Raw genomic sequence first — 19,394 nt, 5'->3', positions numbered from 1 at the left:
AGCGTTAATCTCGTTCAAGGTTCGCGATATCAACCGATCAGTTGCAACCTGACTGATCGCCACATAGTGGAGAATTCGCAACAAATATATTTTTTATTTTACTTATTTATTTATATTATTGGTAGAATTATAGGTTATTATAATTTTATTGATTTTTCACTAAATAATACTACTTTCGTATCTACTTTACTAATGAATGTATTTAGAAAAATATATCAAATGTATCTTTTATTATGTTCACAACAGAAATATGTAAAAAATTAATTGTATAATTATAAAGGAAATATATTTCGGAAATATACAAGTTTAATAAAGAAATATTACAATTGTATAAAGGTATAGATTATAAATATTTTATTTTATTTATGTACATATATATGTATATAAAATTTCTCGATACCGACTGCAGTTGGCGTTAGCGTCGACGGCTCCTCTTACAGATCTTGACTGTAACCAATGCAAGAAGTAAAAGTATTAACAAATGAAACGTCGGTACTATCCTATAGTACTATCACTGATGTGTGGGACGTTTCCGATGTTGGGATAAATTTCCAATTTATCTTTTTGATTAATCATTTCATCTAAAGAATTTATACACACAATTATTTTTTCCTAGGCTTTCTAATTTTTGAAATCTATATGTAGTATACCTATCTCTGCGAAATCCGTCAAATTGAGGGGCTAGCTGATTTCATAAACAATCTGTTTTTCAAAGACAGTGTGTAAAAGTTTCAGTTATTGTAGACATTTCCCATTATTGTCTCCGCTTATTGTAAGTATTTACAATAGGATAATTGAGTTTGGGCACAGTATTTTCTTTTTTTGACCAATCCTCCTTTTCTAACAATCATGAGTAATCCCAGAAGATATAATAAGATATTGAACAAAATTGTCAACATCAATGAAGATTGTTCTGAGGATACCTCCGAAGAAGATCAGTACGAATTAGGCCAAAACAAAGCTGACAGTGAAAGTTCTGAATACACTCAAAGTGGAGAGATAGAAGGATCTTCGGATAGTGAAGATGAAAACTTCTTGGAAGTGTATCGTAACAAGAAAAGGATGCATATATTTTCTAATTCTGTCTCCAAGGATGAAAGGATGAGCATTCCAAGCACATCCCAAAATGTAATGGGTCAAATTGGATAAAACAGTGGATAAAAGATATATAGATATATATATACTATAAGACAATGGACAAAACTGAAAGCAGGCAGATCTAGGGGTAGGATGCCCGCTCCTATAATATTCAAGGATATCGCAGGGCCTACTGGCTATGCTAAGAGAAATATTATATCGGGTTATGTAACTAGTGCTTTCGAATCGATAATTGACAGACACATAATGAAACATGGAAGTGATTGCACTAAAACCGAGGCGCATCGAGTTTTGAAAAAGGACTGGACAATCACAGTTGCTGAGTTGCGTAATTTTCTAGGAATTCTATATACCCGGGGCGCATATGAAGCGAGATCATTGAAAGCCTCCGAAAGATTACAAACAGATAAATTTGCGCTGATATCCGAAATATGGAATAGATTTATAAGTAATAGCCAGGCCTGTTACAAGCCATATGAAAATATCTCAATAGATGAACAATTATTTCCAACGAAAGCCCGATGCAGGTTTATGCAATATATAACGAATAAGCCTCATAAATTTGGCATTAAGTTTTGGTTAGCAGTTGACGTCCAAATAAAATATATTTTGAATGGTTTCCCTTATATGGGGAAAGATGAAACTCGATGCTCAAGAGAAAAAAGGACAAGATGACATTGTTTCCCTCAAATTTATATAAATCAGAAAACTGCACACTTACTGTGTATAAAAGTAAATCTAACGTGAAAGTCTTCCTTCTAAGTGCCAAACATACAGGTGTACAAGTAGAACACAATTATAAACATGTTCCAGAAACCATTGCTTTTTATAATAAAACAAAGTTTGGTGTGGACGTTGTTGATCAGATGGCACTTAAAAATAGTATGAAAACAGGGAGTTTCTGATGGCCCCTTTAAGTTGTTTTCAATATTTTAGATTTGGCAGCGATAAATGCGTGGATATTATGCAAAGAGTGCACCGGATCGAAAATATCCAGAAAGGAGTTCATATTTTGCTTAACTGAGGAATTAGCTGGAGAAAACAAGGAGAACATTTACCAAAGATCAGATGCTTCATTTCTGTCACCTTCAACATCAGAAGTGCAAAAAAGTTGCCAAGTGGACTACTGGAAACAAAATAGAAGCAACAATTGTTGCATATACTGCAAAAAGATCGTATGCGGAAAATGCACAAACAAAATTCAATATATTTGTAAAAAATGTGCTCAATAAATATGATTACCCTATACTGTTAATATTATTGTTATCATTTCCGTGATAATATAAAAAAAACTTATTACTTATTAATAAGTTATTTAAACGTGAAGCCTAATATTATTCAATTTAGACTTAATTTGAATAAATCGATTTTTTAAAGAAAATGCGTATTTTCGTTTATCCATCAATTTGACGGGTGCTCGTACAGATAAGTATATAAGAAATGCCCGTAAACCTAGTGTTAAACTGTATTTTGAATTTCCAAAAAGTGTTAGAATAAAATCTAATTAATTTTCTGATTAATATTTACTTTGAGACTCCAAGAGATCATTCTGACGTATCAAGTCATTAATATCTTGATCATGGGAGGAATTCTTGCGTCGCATAAACTGTATATACTCAACAGCTTTCTTGAGTATTTGTGTCCTACTGGCAACCTTTTCTCCTTGCAACGTAGGTACACAGTCTCTAAGCCTGGAGAAACTATCCTTAATATGATCCCGACGTTTCCGTTCTAATGCATTATGGTGTGCCCGTTTTTCTGCCTATCAATATATACAATGTTTTTTCATATCAAATCAAACTACATTATATATAAGTTGTACAAAAATCTTACATCTAAATTCTTGCCTTATAAACAATATCAATCGTAACATTATTATTAAAAATAAACATGTGTGTGTATATCTTAATCTTAATTATAAAATTAAATTTATATATTAATATACATATTAGTCGAGTATCTTCATTTTATAAGATATTCAATGATAAATTATTTAAAAGAATTGGTTAAATCGCACGGAAAGCGTCCACTTAACCTCAACAATATTTATATTTTATATTTTGAAAATAAAACTTGTTTATATCGTTAATTAAATAAAAGATGTTGAATAAATGAATAGAATTAGAAAAAAAGAAGGAAAATAAGAGTGGATAGTGAACTTACTTGAGAATAATATTGGCTATTGTTTAAATGCTTCTGCCTAGAATCGGATTCATCACTTTCCTAAAAAAGCGATTTCTTTAACAATCGTCCATTGAAAGAACTGTTTTAAGGACTTACATCACTCTCAATGTCGATGTCTCGATCGTCGTCACTCATTATAAATTCCTTGATAGGTTTAAGAAACAGGTAAACAAAAGATACTGTATCAATCTTGTTAGAAATATACAGTGTACATATAGTACATATATAACAAAACGCACGCAGGAATGACAACCACGAAAGTCACTAGTTCTTAGGAACTTGTCTAAGGACTTAATTTTCAACGAATCCACGGTCAACGGGATGATATATACTCCTCTATACCCCTCTCCGTACCTCTCAGGTCAATGTTTGTTTTTAAGGAGAGCTATATAATTACTCCATACCTCTGTTACCAATACATGGAACTAGCTCCTATCGCCCAATTAGTCTTCTACCTACTTTGTCAAAATTAACGAATCGACTCCTTCGAGACATTTAACAGGCATTCGATAAAGTATGACATGAAGGGTTTCTATTCAAACTAAAGAAAATCCTACCACACACCTACTACTCCATCCCAAAGTCCTACCTAACCAATAGACAATTCATGGTTAAATACTTACAATGTACATATATATGTACATAAAATTTCTCGATACCGACTGCAGTTGGCGTTAGCGTCGACGGGTCCTCTTACAGATCGTGACTATAACCAATGCAAGAAGTGAAAGGATTAAAAAATGAAACGTCGATACTATCCTATAGTACTATCACTGATGTGTGGGACGTTTGGAAATTTCCAACTTATCTTTTTGATTAATAATAATTCAAGCGAAACAGGGAGAATAAAGTAAGTTGAAGTACAATATACAAAGACTAATTCTATTTCGAGTTTAAATACCGATCTGTTAAGTAGCCGGGGCGGGGGTGGGGGTTAGGTTAGGATTAGGAAAAGAAATGATGATACGTAAATGATTCGTTTAATTATTTTGAGAAGGATTTCGAATAGTCTTAACTGGACTATATTAACGTAGTTCTTAGCTCGGAATTGTTTTCTAAAGATGAGGCACTTTAGTGATATAAATATAAAGATTAATCTTTGAAAAACTATGCCAATTAGCAAGTCCCGCATGAGATACGTCCACAAGTCACTCAACATCACACATAAATCCCTATATTCAAGCTATTAATGCGAATGCAAAGTTCTGACCTTACTTGTCCGTGCATTTGCGTAAGCAGTGATAGATATTTCGTAGCCTAAGTTGGGAAACATTTATCTCCCACGTAACGCTTACACGAGTCTACAAACTTAAAAGAAAGCATACATCATGCAATATCTATTTTCTACACAACGCATGCAGGAATCTTTACAAACTTAAAGGAAGGCGTACACCATTCACCAAGCTAAAAGGAAGCATACACCACGCAACGTCTATCTCTTACGCAACGTTCGCATGAATCTTTACAAACGCCGTATACTCAATAATACGCAACCCTACTGGCAGTAGTCAGTATCAAAAGTAGGCACATTTGTTCAACTCGCAACGAAAGGAAGAAAACGAAGCTACTGACGTTTTATTCGTAATTTCGTGTCTTGCAAAGGAATATTCCGATCGGTATATAGATAAAAGAGCGTTTAGAGGATCGATACGATCGTCGATATTATCGTCGATAATGAAGGTTCCCAACATTGTACCGATAGAGCATAGGATCGATCGTCTAGAGAGTCTTTTATGTACGACAGTGTTAAGAATCTTAAATATCGACGATAATATCAACGGTAATAGCGATCGATTGAACGCTCCTTTAATGCTACTTCCTTGATATTAATATCTTTTAGAATATCGGAAAATTATCTTATCACTCTGACGTATTTAAGGAAACTGCTCTTAAAACTAGGAAGGTAAAAAGAAGCAACGAGCCTACGCGATGCACTTCCATGCACGATATAGCATCAAGTTTCAGCGGCAGGTTTATTATCGACCTTCCATCGATTTCTATCTATCCGTTTGAAACTTACAGGAGCCATGGTCGAAGCCATCGAACCGATGATGTCGCAGTTGTTTAGCCAAGGATCGAGCATACAGCCCTGCAATATCTAACTGTTCTCAGTCGAACAAACTTCATTACCGATTGGAGGAGCCATTAAACAGGATTTCGAAAGACCTCGAGTTACAGGTCGTAACTTTCAACCCTACCTTATCCTAGCAGGGTTGCAGGTCGAGTCGATATCATTTAACTGACACAGAACTTACCGACGTTGTTTTTTATTACTATCTTTGAAATGCCCGTCACAGCTTGTGTAAGTAACGTAACACAACGTAACAGAAAAGTAACACAAGATAAAATAAAATAATATATAACGCAAACGAGACGGGAAGAGAAAAAACTAGTTCACACGAGATCGCGCAAATGATTTTAATAGTTGCTATTATATTAAATATACTATATCAAGGCTAAATGTACATAGTCACGGGATAAGTTAAGTTCGCGGCAGAGATTACTGACACATTCAGTTACAAGATTAAGGCCGTGATGTGTGCGATGGGTTTCGGTTACGAAGAGAGCACGAGTTCTTAGTCGCACTAAAGTAGAAAAATTAAATTCGTAGAGAATGTGTGGACGAATGTGTGAAGAATGAGCCAGTTGACAAGTTTATATATAAACGGTAAATACGGTGCAGTGTTACTTGATAATCGTTAATCCCAGACGCGACAGAATCGAATTGTAATTGTGACTATAAAGACATGGTTCGGTGTGAGAAGATAATCGCATTCGAGCATTCTATGCTGCACATTGTCGATCAACGCATCATGACATTCGTAATACGGAGACGAAATAACAGAGCAATATTCGAGCATGAGACGCGCCGGAGAATTAGAGGGAGCCACAAGTGTGTAAGTGTTAGAAAAGCACTTTGATGAACGACGAAGAACGCCGCGGTATTTAAAGGCGGAATTAACTATACTGTATAGAGTATGTTTGTAGAAAGGACTGTCGAATCGCGTACGATGCTATCGGCAGATGACAGATCGTCGTTGGGAGAATAAGAATACGAAACGTACGAAACTTTGTGACTAAGACGGATAACGTGGCACTTTGACACGTTGAAATCGAATATGTTAAGCGAGCAGGAAGAAATGAGAAGAGAGTCTGTCGTAAGAAAATTGCATCTTTCACGCACGAAACCGAAGCTGTCGGTAAAAGTCGACAACGATTTATCGACGATAGAAGACTTTATCGACGACAGTTTTCATCGAGGAAAACGACGATTAACGCGATAGGGCGGGGTGCGAGAAGAGTCAATGATTGAATATCTCCGTTATTTTTGCAGATACGACGATCTTTTCGTAGCTGTAGGAGTTTCGGAAATTTCAAAATCACTTTTTTAAATGGAACGCAGATCGATATCTACGATATTGTAAAGTCTAGCAATTTCTACTCGAGTTTACCGCAAGCGGTTGAGTGAACCCCGTGTCGAGTTTCGTTATCGTTGGTCAAGTTCGGTGTCGATGAATCGTCATCGGTAAAAACATCGCGCGTCTATCGAATGACACGAACCCCCGCGGATTCTCGACGACTGGACTCGGTAAGCAGCATCGGCGCGATGACAGATGCCGCGACTCGACGCAAACGACGAACAGTCGTTGAGCGATCGCGAACGCCATAGGTGTCCTTGGAGTGACGAATACAAAGGAATCGTCGAGCGCACGCTGACTCGCGCGCCTCAGCTCAACGCTCAAAGTCACATAAGCGTACGTACGTACTATCATCGTATTCTGCGTTCGCAAACGGACTTAACTTAGGCTCTGTCCTGACATAATTTTTTAATTAGTCGAAATTAAGACGCATCTGACCTTGACGCGATATCCCATGGCGTTCAACGATTGGCGTTAGTTGATGCAACTAATAACAGCGAACTAATTTAATTGTTAATAGGTAGAATTCAGTGGTACTAGTTTTTAGCTTAGAACCGTGTCGATCTAGCTATATTAAAGGTCAGTTTATGAGCAAAATAATTACGCTATAATAGCAAAACATCGAGTCGACCATTGGTGAAGAACGCGGCGGCTCATCCGAAAGAAAGAAGAATTTAATATAACGCATTTTAACGCGTAATAGGTAATTACCGATTTTTCCGAATTTTCTTATAGCAGTTGCAATTTTTCATATCCGAAATTTTACAAATAATTCTAAATTTTCTTAACTCGATTCTAATCACGTATATACCTCGTCATCCAACGATTACTTGCCATATGATATAAATCCAATTCTCTTTTGCTTCGTAATATACGATCGGATATCTTTCACGTATTCTTTTACCTCAATCGCAACTGAATAATTCCTTGTACGTTGCTTGTCGCCGGATTCCTAAAATTCAACTATACAAATCCTCTTATCCTCGCCCCTTGCTGCAAAAAATCGAAACAAAGCCATCTGCAGCGTACGCAAGATCGAGCGAAATCGATCGATTTCGTTGGATCGACTCGAACCAAACCGACTCGAAAAAACCATTCCCTTTCCTCTGAAACCGCTTTGCGGAGGGTTGGTCTGCGAAGCTGGTTCGCACGTTCGTGCGCTGCTAAATACGGAGCGCGCACCGGACGATCCGGTTCTGTGGAGCGTGACGCGTCGCTGTAGCCACGCGAGTGGGCGTGGCCGCCACTCCCCGCCGCCAATGATGTCTCGCCTCTGAAACGCGCGACTGCCTTGGTGGGGATAATTGGCGGAGTGGGGGCAGGGTCGACGGTCGAGCACGCGGTCCGGCGAGTTATTGAATTCGTCGAATTGGCTGCTCGTCCGGGCAAAAAGACGGACGAGCGAAAAGAAGCGGATAGCCAGATAAACGGCTGGCGGAGCAATCGTTTTATCCGTGCTACTGATCAATCTATTAACCGGCTGCGAGGTTCAGCGATTCCGCGTAGCGTACGGAATGTGAAAACGTGGATAGGGGAACGTAGGAATGCAGTTCCGTTCTTGTGATTCACGTTACTTCTACATCATTTCTAAATCAACCAGACTTTTGTGCATTCCATAGCAAACGTAAAACTGCGAAAACTACATTTCTACTTTTATCAAACACGAATTTCCAATGAAAAATCCACAGTCTGGCTGTTGGTAAAATTATCACGAAAAATGATAACTGCGGTGTCGGTGGACGCTGTTGGTTCACATCGAGGCATCGTTTATTTGGCGATCACAGGGATGGCTGCTTGGAAATTCTCAGCAGAAAAGAGACATTGCAGGCAGTGGCGAATTTTCTGCATCTAACCGAAGAAACGAAAAACTCGCTTTGTCATAATTACGTGTACAGTATCGTACAACCGTCCTTGATACGTGTATTTCTAAAGAGGATGCCAACAGCTAGACAAAGTCAGAAGTTCTCCTGTCGTTCAGAAACCTTCAATTTTTTAAACGTCGAGAATACAGCGGAAGGTTATAGCTGCATACGTTTCGTGATTTCATGCGAGTACACGTAACATCTGTACTTGGTGTAATTTTCCTAACGTTGTCCTGTTTCACGTTCTTTCGCTCCTTTCCTCTTAATAAAGTTAACACCGGATATCTAATTAACGCGCCGACAGAATTCATAACAGCTAACGTGTTATATACTTAGATTTATCTGTGATCGACTGTACGCGATTAGTTTCAGTTAAACACCCTGTACATACGTAGCATCGCTGTCTATGTAACTGTCCACGTACTTACATACGCACGAAGTTCGTAATGAGATTTCGCGCGATGATCGCTTATGGCGAGCCATCGAGATCTTACGGTTTTAAAGATAGGTAGTTGTAATATTTTATGAGATGTTTAATGTCGCCAGCTTTTTCTCTCCTGCGCTTATATTATAACGACCTATATCCCGCGAGTAGCCGACATATCCGGTCGTATCAGGTAAATTATTCGTCTGCGAGCAGGCAAAACCCGTCTATTCGCAGCTTTTAATCTCAGCGACTTTGTCTTCATCGCGATTTATCTCTGCCTCGACTCTTCATTTCGCATCATTTGTATTTTCTACACCGCCAAGCATCTCGCCTGCGTTCAGCAACTTTACCAACACCGAGCAACGTGTCGTCGTCTCTCGTTGCTCCACCTTCCGCAGAACATCTCCAACAAACGGTAAGTTGCAGCAACTTTTTGTCCAAGCTAAACGATATTCAGCAACGAGCGGCGAGAAAAAGTTGCTCCGTGTCGCCTCAGCGAAGACATTTACGTGTTTTCGAGCTACGATGAGAAGGTTCGTCCTCTCAGACAGAACGAGCAACGCGCTGCGTATTTAAATCACCTTATTACGCGAAGCAACGAACGCGGAGATTGTGGCGTGTCTGAATATTAACGCGCGTAACCGATACTTAAATATTAATTGCAATAACAATTGATTTATATGCAGCGTGTGATTATTGATTCACTTACGCCCTCCACCCAATATGTATACACGCTGTGCAACGAGCAGTTAACGACGTTTCCTGCGTGCATCGATCGAGCTTGTATTTCGCGCGTGCTTGCTACCGCACATCGCATAGGTGGGGATAGCGATACGAATTTTTCAAGAGCTGAGAGCCTTTCCATCTCCCGCCCCTTCTTTCCTTTTCCTCCAGCGCTGCACGCTTTTTATGGATAGCCTCGGTGAACCGCGAGTCGGTCGACGCGTCCGCAAGTTTGCTGAGTTGCTGGTAAACGCGGCTCACGCCCACCGCCAATAGGAAGATGGGTCCAGACGCGGGGGCGTGGCCATTTGCGATTCATGGCGGTGAAACGAGGCCGACAGAGGGGTGCACTGTCGTGACCCACGCCCACTTCTCGATACTCTTTGTACGTATGGAGCGAATTACATAAGCAAGTAAGCAAGTAAGTAGCAATGTATACGTAATTACAAAAATTTGATGCTATGGTAAAGATGGAACACGTGATATAGAACGTAACAAAAAGGCGCTCTGTCGGAAAGTAACGGTACGATGGTCAACGGTCGAGAGTATATTTGACAAGCTCGTTAAGCGGTCAGAAAGTAGAGGAAACTGAGGAACTTGCGCAAGCATCGATCACACGCCTTGCCACTAAAATTTCATGAAGTAGAACGGCCCAGTTCTCGCCAGCACTGTGCATACCGTGTTCGCCAAAACTTAAGATATTCGAGTTAAAATTTATTTACAGTCGTAAGAGTTGCTTTTTCAGAGAACAAGAGTAGGAGCGTGCAGCAACGCGGTTGGGTGCAGGCCACGCCCACAGCGCGGCGTAGTGGGAGGCGCTGGAGCGGGCACGGAGTGGTGGAAACGAGAGGCGAGGTAATCTACGAAGAAACAATAAAGCGACTGGTGGCATTCGGTGCGATTCGAGTTCGTGACGCAACGAGGGTGGAAAAAGTGGTGTCGTAACATTAGAGTGGGGGAACGAATGTATGTTTTTGCGTCTATGGAGGAGGAATTGGTTGGATGGTGCGATAAGATAGCTAAGAGAAGTGGTCGGCTCGTTGGTGGGGTGTTTTAGGTTTGATGAATGTGGAAGGTGGGAATGTTACGAGCTTGTTTTGACCTGATATACGAGCTGCTCGGAAGCCACACCGATCGACTCCGCAAATGGAAAAACTACATACATACGATCGCAGAAAGAACGACGCGCCGTTACAAACCTTGTGTTTTAAAATTCACATTAGCATTTTCATGCCACTTTTATATCGCTCCTTGAGAAACTGCCTTAAATTTAAACTTTAAACTTCTCCCTTGTCCGCAACCGTATCCACTCGCATTTCTCTTCGAACCTCTCTACGTCGTTTAAACTTCCTCCTTAAACCCTCCGTAAAAGTCGCTTTCTTATCGCAGTCGTAATATTTGATCGCCAACTCGTTCACTCGGCTGCGCTGAATATGCAACGAAGCTGCTTCCGCTACTCGCTGTCTCGTTCCAACCAACATCCGTGCTTATCCTTTCTTATTCGCCATATTTAATTTACGCTCTGTTTTTTCCGTGCACTCTATACGCATTAAGTATAAGCAGTCAGGTAGTTAACACTTTACCGACCGCTAGCGAATCAACATCATATGCACGTCCGACCGGCATCTCAGGCGCAGATTCTCCGTGGCGCCGGCTCTGTTTCGGTTTAGACTCTTCAATACCATTCTTTTCGTTCATCGCGAACGGTAAGTTTTTCAAATTGGTATAAAACTGTGGGAGCTTACAATGCAACGCAATTGATGCAACTGAGCAAGGTACCTTATTACTAAATAACAAATTACTGCTCAAATAATGAGAAAAGTAGTCGGCGATAAAAACCGATTAATAGGCTATCGGTCGGTAAACGCCGGCGACAAAAAGTGGATTAATCGGCTATCGGTCGATAAAGTATTAACCTTACTGTCACGCGGATTTACCAGACAAACACTGGTGGCTCTGCTGTCTTTTCTAAACGGAAGATTCGAGAAACAGGACAATTGTTAATTCGAAGTAATTTGTCGTATGAAACGAGCAGCTGTCCCGATACTTACGTTCTAATACGAAGCTTAACATTGTAGCCATTATATGGTAATTTGCAACGTAAGATTATCCAAGCTAAAGGACAAAGTTATAGGTAAAGTGTCGTAAGGGAAACATGGTGGAGACGTTACGGATGAGGGCGAAGAATAAATTTACGACGGTTGCGCGTGTTTACGAGGATAGAAGGACGAGCCAGTGTGCCGGTCTCGCCAGTTGCACGTGTGACAAAAGAGGAAAGATATGTCATCGCGGTGTCTTGCGAACGACTTGTCACGGTGACATTCACGGTTAGTTGTGGAATAGGTCGTGTAAATAAGAAGGCGTGTCTGTGCAAAGGATATTATACACAGGGTGTCTCGTTTTCATTCATCCACGTGATTACACTAGAAAGGTTGATATGAGAGTTAAACGAGATACCGATATATCGACGTAAGTAACAAATAGATGAGAAATATTATTTTTTTTCGCAAGAAGGTAAATTCTATGCTCGATGTCTAATTACCTGTACATTTTTCTTATTTTAATATTACGTGTAGCAAATCGTGAAAAGAAAATAGTTAAACCGTGACTGGAACGAACGATCTGTTTCATAGCATGGTATTTCATGGGATCAGGGGAAACCAGACAGTTTGAATCGGGTTGTTCCAAATGTTTCTTTCGTTTTATAGGAAAATGATAGACACGCTACATTTTTTGTTTTAATGAAAACGAAACGTATGCTGAAGTGACTGAAGATATAAAATATTCTACAAATTAATCCTTTGTACTCCTATGTCCAGTGTGAAACTGATAGTTTTTATCTGAGGAGCTCCTTTGTCCAGTCCCACTCGACGTTCTTTCATGTCCACCTTCTTTTGTGAAAGAAAAGCAGGATTGCATCCTGGAAATTATTTCAAGATATATCATACACTTAAGAATTACAAGATACAACAATAGTGTGAATAAAACTGGTATTTAAGTGAATTTCTTTCTTCCTTTGTTTATTTAAATTGTCTTATTTTCTAGTTAAAGTAAATTTCAAATAAAACACTTAAAAAGCGTTGCGAGCTGCTGGTAACGAAATTGGAATAAAAAGTGCGAAAGGTTAAGTTTCCTATTTGTATGAACATCGCCAGATAAAGCAGCTACCTGCAAATAGCGAAAGATACTTTTGCGACAACCTAATATTACAAATGTGTAATATACCAAATACAAATGTCCATAGTGCATCTATCTGCTCAGTCGGTATCGTAAATAACCAAAGAAGAGCAAGTGAAACTAATATACAACCTTATACCAACAAAGCTAAAAACAACAGTCTTCTGTCGAAATGAACAGACTTAGCAGTCGTCAGGATAATTATTTCTACCTGTTTTATCGGCAACTAAGTGACTGCGGATTTTGTAATACCACCTAATGAGAAAATCCGCAATCACTTAGTTGCCAATGCAATAGTAGCCAGCAGATCATCGATTATCGGATGTTACTACTATGTTCATTGTTGTTATTCAAACGAACGATGTTTTATTCGTACGTACTCGTTGCTTTCTGTTTTATTCGTACATTTACGTGCATAGACAGATAATGTGTACGTGATATAGATATTTAAATTGTTCGAATAGGTACGTTATTTACGTTAGACATGCAAAGATAATTAATCGAACGATTATAATTGCATCGTAGGTTTTTCAAAGAATAGAAGCGTTTTTTACTTTCAATTGCAGCTAGGAGCATCGGTGAAAACGTATCGCCCGAAAGTGACCGCATCTTATTGCCGCATCCGTTACAAGCAGAGAAGGTTATGAATTTAAATCAGTGAGAACTGGGAATGAATGATCTCGGACTTTCGAACGGTAGCGTGTAATTTCAGCTATCTGGAGAACCATCGTACCGTTTATTTCAACACATTTTACTCGAGGAAAGACTAAATATAGGTTTTTCTCTACGCAGCTTGCCGCGATCTTAATTATCCCAGTGACTCTGCGTGTCTGAGAAACAGCTGAGGATATGTAAAGAGCTTCGAAGCTCGACTATCGCCAATTATCAGCGCGAAGAAAGAGTTTAATATACAGGGTGTCTCTAACGAATAAGACAAGCCATCGCGTTCATACGATAGAAGATGGGGAAAAAATTGAAATAAAATTGAAATAGAGGAAATTAAAATAAAATAAAGGATTGAATTTGTGCGCGATTTTTCCGGAAGTACAGGCGTTTCAAAGGTGTCAAACTCGTCTCTAATTTTTTAGACGAACAGTACGCGTTTCTTTCTTTTACACACCGTTCGATGCACTTTTTCATTAATTTAATTCGCCTAGTCAAATATTGCAAATAATTTCCGTAATCAACGCGATATCAGAAAAATTATTTTAAAAATTGCATCGATTAGGATATCGATCAGAGCTGAAATCTCCGGCTGCGGGCTTCATTAGTCGACTTTCTCTGTCCGAGATTTTTTGATAAAATGCTCGAAAACATATATATACGTAACAAGATATCTACGCTGGCCAGATGATTAATTTGGTAATTTGTAATGGAAATTCTTAAACGCGATTACGCTGTCGTGCGTTCGCGTTAAGATCGTAGTATTATTTTTCCTCGACGAGCCTCGATTATTAAACTAACGCGATTATTCTCGTTAAAAGCGTACGTAGGAATTCTTCGAGGAAAACAGAAGCAGAAGATAAAATATAAATCGACTTCGCTTGGCTTCCCTGCGGATAAAAAATTATTTATAATTTATAACGAACATGTAAATTATTTCTGTTTTAATGGACAATTTCTTAATTAACGCTTGCAGCGACTCGTCCTAAATTATATCTGCTGGCTATTGAAAATCTGAAAGAATATCGTCGTTAACAATCATAAATTTGCCTGAAGATTATTTTCAAAAATATTCAATATTTTCGTAATTTTCGAATAATTCGGTTGTCCGAAAGAAGAGAAGCTTCGACACAAGAGAAGCTTACGAAATAAACAATAATATTAAAATGTTCGTTAAAAACGAGTAAATACGATTTTTATGGAAATGTATATTTTCATGGATACGATTGAAAATCGATAAGAATTGGATAGGAAGTGCTTTGGGTATTTTTACACGTTTTACACTTTTACACGTTTCTTCACGTATCTTCAAGTTTCCCATATAGGCTAGCGTTTCCTGAAGTGTGAACTTTTCACCTTTCCACATTCCTTACATTCCTTACCATGACACGACTACAACCGTAAACCTTCACGTAGTGAACCATTAACGCGAATGTCGATTAATCTTGTCACGTTTCAACGTTAGTTTCATCGAGAAGAAAGCAGAATTCTGTTTTTGGCAAGCTTGTAAAAGCTTCCTAACATCCACTAACGATATTTCCAACAATTAACGCAAATAATTTCCATCTGCAAACAAACCCAGTTCCGTCGTAGCCAATTCAATCTCCTCCTCCGAAAAATCCATCGCCTTACTCGCACATTCACCAACCTTGTATGTACATACCTCTGGAGCCTGTGTGTACCGTGTGCATCGCCAACAACAGGTTAGAATCGTTCAGCGTGGACAGCGACGAGAACAATGTTAACAAAGCGTCCGCGTAACGCGACACGAACGCTCCTCCTATGAAGGAGGAACGAAGGAACGCTGGCGTTCCACGCGAACCATCGTTCGCCGTTCAGCAACGAGCGGAGGGGATGAGGCCACGCCCACTAGCTGGAACGCTCGAGTGCAGCGCGATAGGCGGCTGGCCGCGCGGCCAATCAGCGCGTGCATCGCGGAACGCGGCCGAGCGGTGGGGGCCAGGTAGCGCATCGGGAGTGTGGGTATCGTTCGAGCGCAGTGTCCCTGGAGACGCGAAGTTGGCTGCTCGATTTTCCTCTGGCCTTCCGGTTTTCCACCGACCGGTTTCCGGCCGCGTGCGTTCACTCGCGTCGCTTCCGGTTGCTGCGGAACATTTTCACCAGGCAAATTCACCGTTTCGTCGATCTCTCGTTGCAAGAAACTACGAAGGAAGAGTATTTTCGCGGAATATCGCACCGAAGGCGAGAGAGGCCGTGTTGTGTGGATCTTGAACGGCCGGAAACGAGACGCCGCGGAGACTTCGATGCTGCCGCAGCAACGTTCGCGGAGAAACGCAGACGTTCTCAAGCTTTGCCGAGGATATTTTCCCTGCATTTCGAATATGCAGGTCTTTGTAGAGTTTCGGAGAACGGCGTGAGCCTCGTGCAACATTGTTGCGCTCTTTCTCAGATGCGGAAAAATGGTAGAATCGAGGCTTTCGAGAGAATCAGCCGAGTTTGAATCGGTTGCAGCTGTTGGGATCGTTTGAAGAACTATCGGTGCTGTTTTTATTGGTGAAAGGCAGTGATTTCGAGGGAAATTGGTATTTTGTGTGGCAAGGAACGTCGATGTTTGTCGGACATTGGTAAACTTCGAACTTTCTTCGAACATTGAAATTTGTGTGAAAGTGGATCGGTATATTTGGAAGAGTATCCTCTGGATTTAAGGATTTTTCCATGGACTGTAGATTCTTGGACAATTGGAAGGGAGAAGAGTTCCGGAAGATTTCAGTGACTCGCAGCGATATTGCTGCGTGCAATTGAAATTGGGACTCTGATCGAGACACAGCATGGCGAAAGGTATGTGCAAAATTATGCGACACGATGGAGAAACGCATGTTAAGCGGATATTACAAATTTTCAAAAGAGAAGAAACTTCGCGGTTGCAAAGCTACGTTGCTTCCCTTGCGAGCTTTTTTTCTCGTCCGATAAGTTTCTGCTAATTTCAAGGCAATTTACGGCTTTATACTTTACAAACTATGAGATTGCGCCGGGTAAATTGAAATGAATATTTTCTATCGAACAACGTGTCTATCTGAGAATTTCGTCAGAAAATTACCTTTATTTCACCGTAGCAACTAAAGACTGTTTAAACACGAACTTCAAAATGGAACAAGGTTCTACAGCGAACAGCTAGATACGTTTCATAGCAATAGCAAAAATGATGAACAAGCGAACAACTAGATATGTTTCATAGTAATTCTATAAAGTTTGAACATCGAACAACAAAAAAGAATAATCGAGTAAATGATGAACAAGCTTCTATAGCAAAGAGTTAGATATGTTTCATAGCAATTCCATAAAGTTTGAACTTCGAACAACAAAAAAGAATAATCGAGTAAATGATGAACAAGGTTCTACAGCAAACAGTTTGATGTGCTTCATAGCAATTCCATAAAGTTTGAACATCGAACAACAAAAAAGAATAATCAAAGAAATGATCAATAAGGTCTACAGCGAACAGTTAGATACGTTTCATAGCAATTCCATAAAGTTTGAACATCGAACAACAAAAAAGAATAATCGAGTAAATGATGAACAAGATTCTACAGCAAACAGTTAGATACGTTTCATAGCAATTCCATAAAGTTTGAACATCGAACAACAAAAAAGAATAATCGAGTAAATGATGAACAAGCTTCTACAGCAAACAGCCAGATATGTTTCATAGCAATTCCATACAGTTCGAACATCGAACAGCAAAAAAGAATAATCAAATAAATGATGAACAAGGTCTACAGCGAACAACTAGATACGTTTCATAGCAATTCCATACGGTTTGAACATCGAACAACAAAAAAGAATAATCAAATAAATGATGAACAAGGTCTACAGCGAACAACTAGATACGTTTCATAGCAATTCCATAAAGTCTGAACAACAAAAAAGAATAACCGAATAAATGATGAACAAGGTTCTACAGCAAATAACCAGATATGTTTCATAGCAATTCCATACAGTTTGAACATCGAACAACAAAAAAGAATAATCAAGTAAATGATGAACAAGGTTCTACAGCAAACAACTAGATACGTTTCATAACAATTCCATAAAGTTTGAACAGCGAACAACAAAAAAGAATAATCGAGTAAATGATGAACAAGGTTCTACAGCAAACAGTTAGATACGTTTCATAGCAATTCCATACAGTTTGAACATCGAACAACAAAAAAGAATAATCGAGTAAATGATGAACAAGGTTCTGCAGCAAACAGCCAGATATGTTTCATAGCAATTCCATACAGTTTGAACATCGAACAACAAAAAAGAATAATCAAGTAAATGATGAACAAGGTTCTACAGCAAACAACTAGATACGTTTCATAACAATTCCATAAAGTTTGAACAGCGAACAACAAAAAAGAATAATCGAGTAAATGATGAACAAGGTTCTACAGCAAACAGTTAGATACGTTTCATAGCAATTCCATACAGTTTGAACATCGAACAACAAAAAAGAATAATCAAATAATTGATGAACAAGCTTCTACAGCAAACAGTTAGATACGTTTCATAGCAATTCCTTAAAGTTTGAATATTCCGTGTGGGAAGAGTTTCGTGTTTTAAATCTGGTTTTAAGAGTTAATTGCGTACAGCAGAGGAAAGCATGATAAGACAGGCTGAAAATTATCAGAATTAAAGCTGTCATGTGGCATGCATCGTGAGAAAACATGGAATGAGAAATAGAATCGGTGTTTCCTAACCACGTGACGAATGTTGAAGGCTCGTTCTATAATGACACAGCAATGAGGAAGAACGCAGCATTAAAATTAATAAGAAAATAATACAACAATTACGAGCTTCGAATTATTAAACGTGATAAGCAATCTGTTTCCACGCTGTTATTCAGTCTGACTGCGTATAAATTCAAATATTATAAATTTAAATATTATACGATCTCAAGTATATAATCTTATACACATCACTAATACAAATATAACATAAATATGGTACATATAAAACACATAGCCGTTGCGACAACTAGTTTCTTCGTATCATCTTCCTCTTTTCTTTATTTACGATCCAACAAATATCGTTTACAAGACGATCCACTCTGACTAACGTGTTATAGCGCAGCAAGGCACTTACGCTCGATGGCTACAAGTTATAAATAAAATCTTCATTGTAGAAACTATCGTACGCATAATATCGGCGTGTTCCATAACACGCAGCTTGTAATTAACCAGTCGAACAAGTCGATACGAACAAGAAAACGACGCTTTTCCAAGTAATTTTCTATGAAAATAGAGCGAATATTATAGGTAGTTTTCGACACTTTCCTACATACGATATAATATCTCGTTAGGAAAATGATATAGTGGCTAAAAAAAGTATTTGTACGTCGCTTACTAATTAGATCCGACTGTAATAAATTTTGTATTATTTATAATTATCAGGTACATGTTATAAAAAAAAATCGATATCTAACAAGAGAAGTAACTGCAACATGGCAACGTTAAGAAAAATGTCCCTCCACACCCCGCAATTACCATATTTATCGTTGTTGTATCTACGCGACATATTAAATATAGTATCGATATCTGTTTAGCATCGAAGTACGTTAAGATAAATTTGCAAAGTTTATCGTAGAAGGTACGAAAAAATCATTTTTCAAGATAAGCAAGCAACGACAATGTTCTGCGTTGCATCGTGCACGCAGCAACGTGGAACTCGTCTATTCGCACGCGTTCGTTGTTGCTGGACCAAATTATAGTGCAACATTTTTTTAAATGCGATGTAGTGACGAGTACAGTTTGCAGAGATGCTGAACTAATGTTCCGAGAATTGTGTGAACAGAACGCCAGCTTGTTGCTGATCGGTGCAGTTCTGCGAACTGCCTTA

At 39.0% G+C, this 19,394-nt stretch overlaps 2 protein-coding genes and 1 long non-coding RNA gene across 6 annotated transcripts in view; 1 reads left to right on the top strand and 2 right to left on the bottom strand.

Annotated features, from left to right (window-relative positions):
• Positions 1 to 326: 326 nt before the first annotated feature.
• Positions 327 to 3,988, bottom strand: LOC126925860 (protein max-like). 2 transcript variants are annotated; one of them, XM_050741851.1, is made up of 5 exons: positions 3,906 to 3,988; positions 3,379 to 3,426; positions 3,262 to 3,321; positions 2,626 to 2,860; positions 327 to 447 (listed from the first exon to the last, which is right to left on the bottom strand). In XM_050741851.1, exons 1-5 carry the CDS (start codon positions 3,924 to 3,926, stop codon positions 416 to 418), a joined length of 396 nt encoding a protein of 131 aa, XP_050597808.1. In that variant the 5' UTR covers positions 3,927 to 3,988; the 3' UTR covers positions 327 to 415. The 2 variants fall into 2 exon arrangements, with proteins under 2 accessions (XP_050597808.1, XP_050597809.1); XM_050741852.1 differs by lacking the exon at positions 327 to 447 and adding an exon at positions 831 to 2,224.
• Positions 3,989 to 4,008: 20 nt separating this feature from the next.
• LOC126925857 (forkhead box protein A2-A-like) overlaps positions 4,009 to 19,394 on the top strand; it is a 41,302-nt gene continuing 25,916 nt past the window's right edge. The window contains exons 1-2 of one of the 3 annotated variants that reach the window (XM_050741842.1): positions 4,009 to 4,132; positions 5,305 to 6,179. The gene's annotated coding sequence lies outside the window, so the exon portion shown is untranslated. Of the gene's footprint in view, positions 4,133 to 5,304; positions 6,180 to 11,218; positions 12,183 to 15,523; positions 16,353 to 19,394 lie in introns of those variants that run through there. The other 2 variants (XM_050741841.1, XM_050741840.1) reach the window with 2 other exon arrangements.
• Positions 12,388 to 15,465, bottom strand: LOC126925863 (uncharacterized). Its single transcript, XR_007714160.1, has 2 exons — positions 15,217 to 15,465; positions 12,388 to 12,633 (listed from the first exon to the last, which is right to left on the bottom strand). It is a non-coding gene; the product is annotated as an uncharacterized LOC126925863 (long non-coding RNA).

The sequence above is a fragment of the Bombus affinis genome, chromosome 16 (genome assembly GCF_024516045.1).
Source record: "Bombus affinis isolate iyBomAffi1 chromosome 16, iyBomAffi1.2, whole genome shotgun sequence".
Classification (NCBI taxonomy): Eukaryota; Metazoa; Arthropoda; class Insecta; order Hymenoptera; family Apidae; genus Bombus; species Bombus affinis.
The sequence above is the reverse complement of the archived record's forward strand: the minus strand, read 5'-3'. Positions and strand labels throughout refer to the sequence as shown.

What these genes read in the sequence shown, in the direction of transcription:
- LOC126925860 (XM_050741851.1), bottom strand. Translation starts at nt 3,926, where the DNA reads ATGTACATATATATGTACATT. An exon ending in TGTACATATATATGTACATT is followed by an intron (nt 3,427 to 3,905) that starts GTAAGTATTTAA and finishes AAACCTATCAAG; the next exon opens with GAATTTATAATGAGTGACGA. An exon ending in ACATCGACATTGAGAGTGAT is followed by an intron (nt 3,322 to 3,378) that starts GTAAGTCCTTAA and finishes TCGCTTTTTTAG; the next exon opens with GAAAGTGATGAATCCGATTC.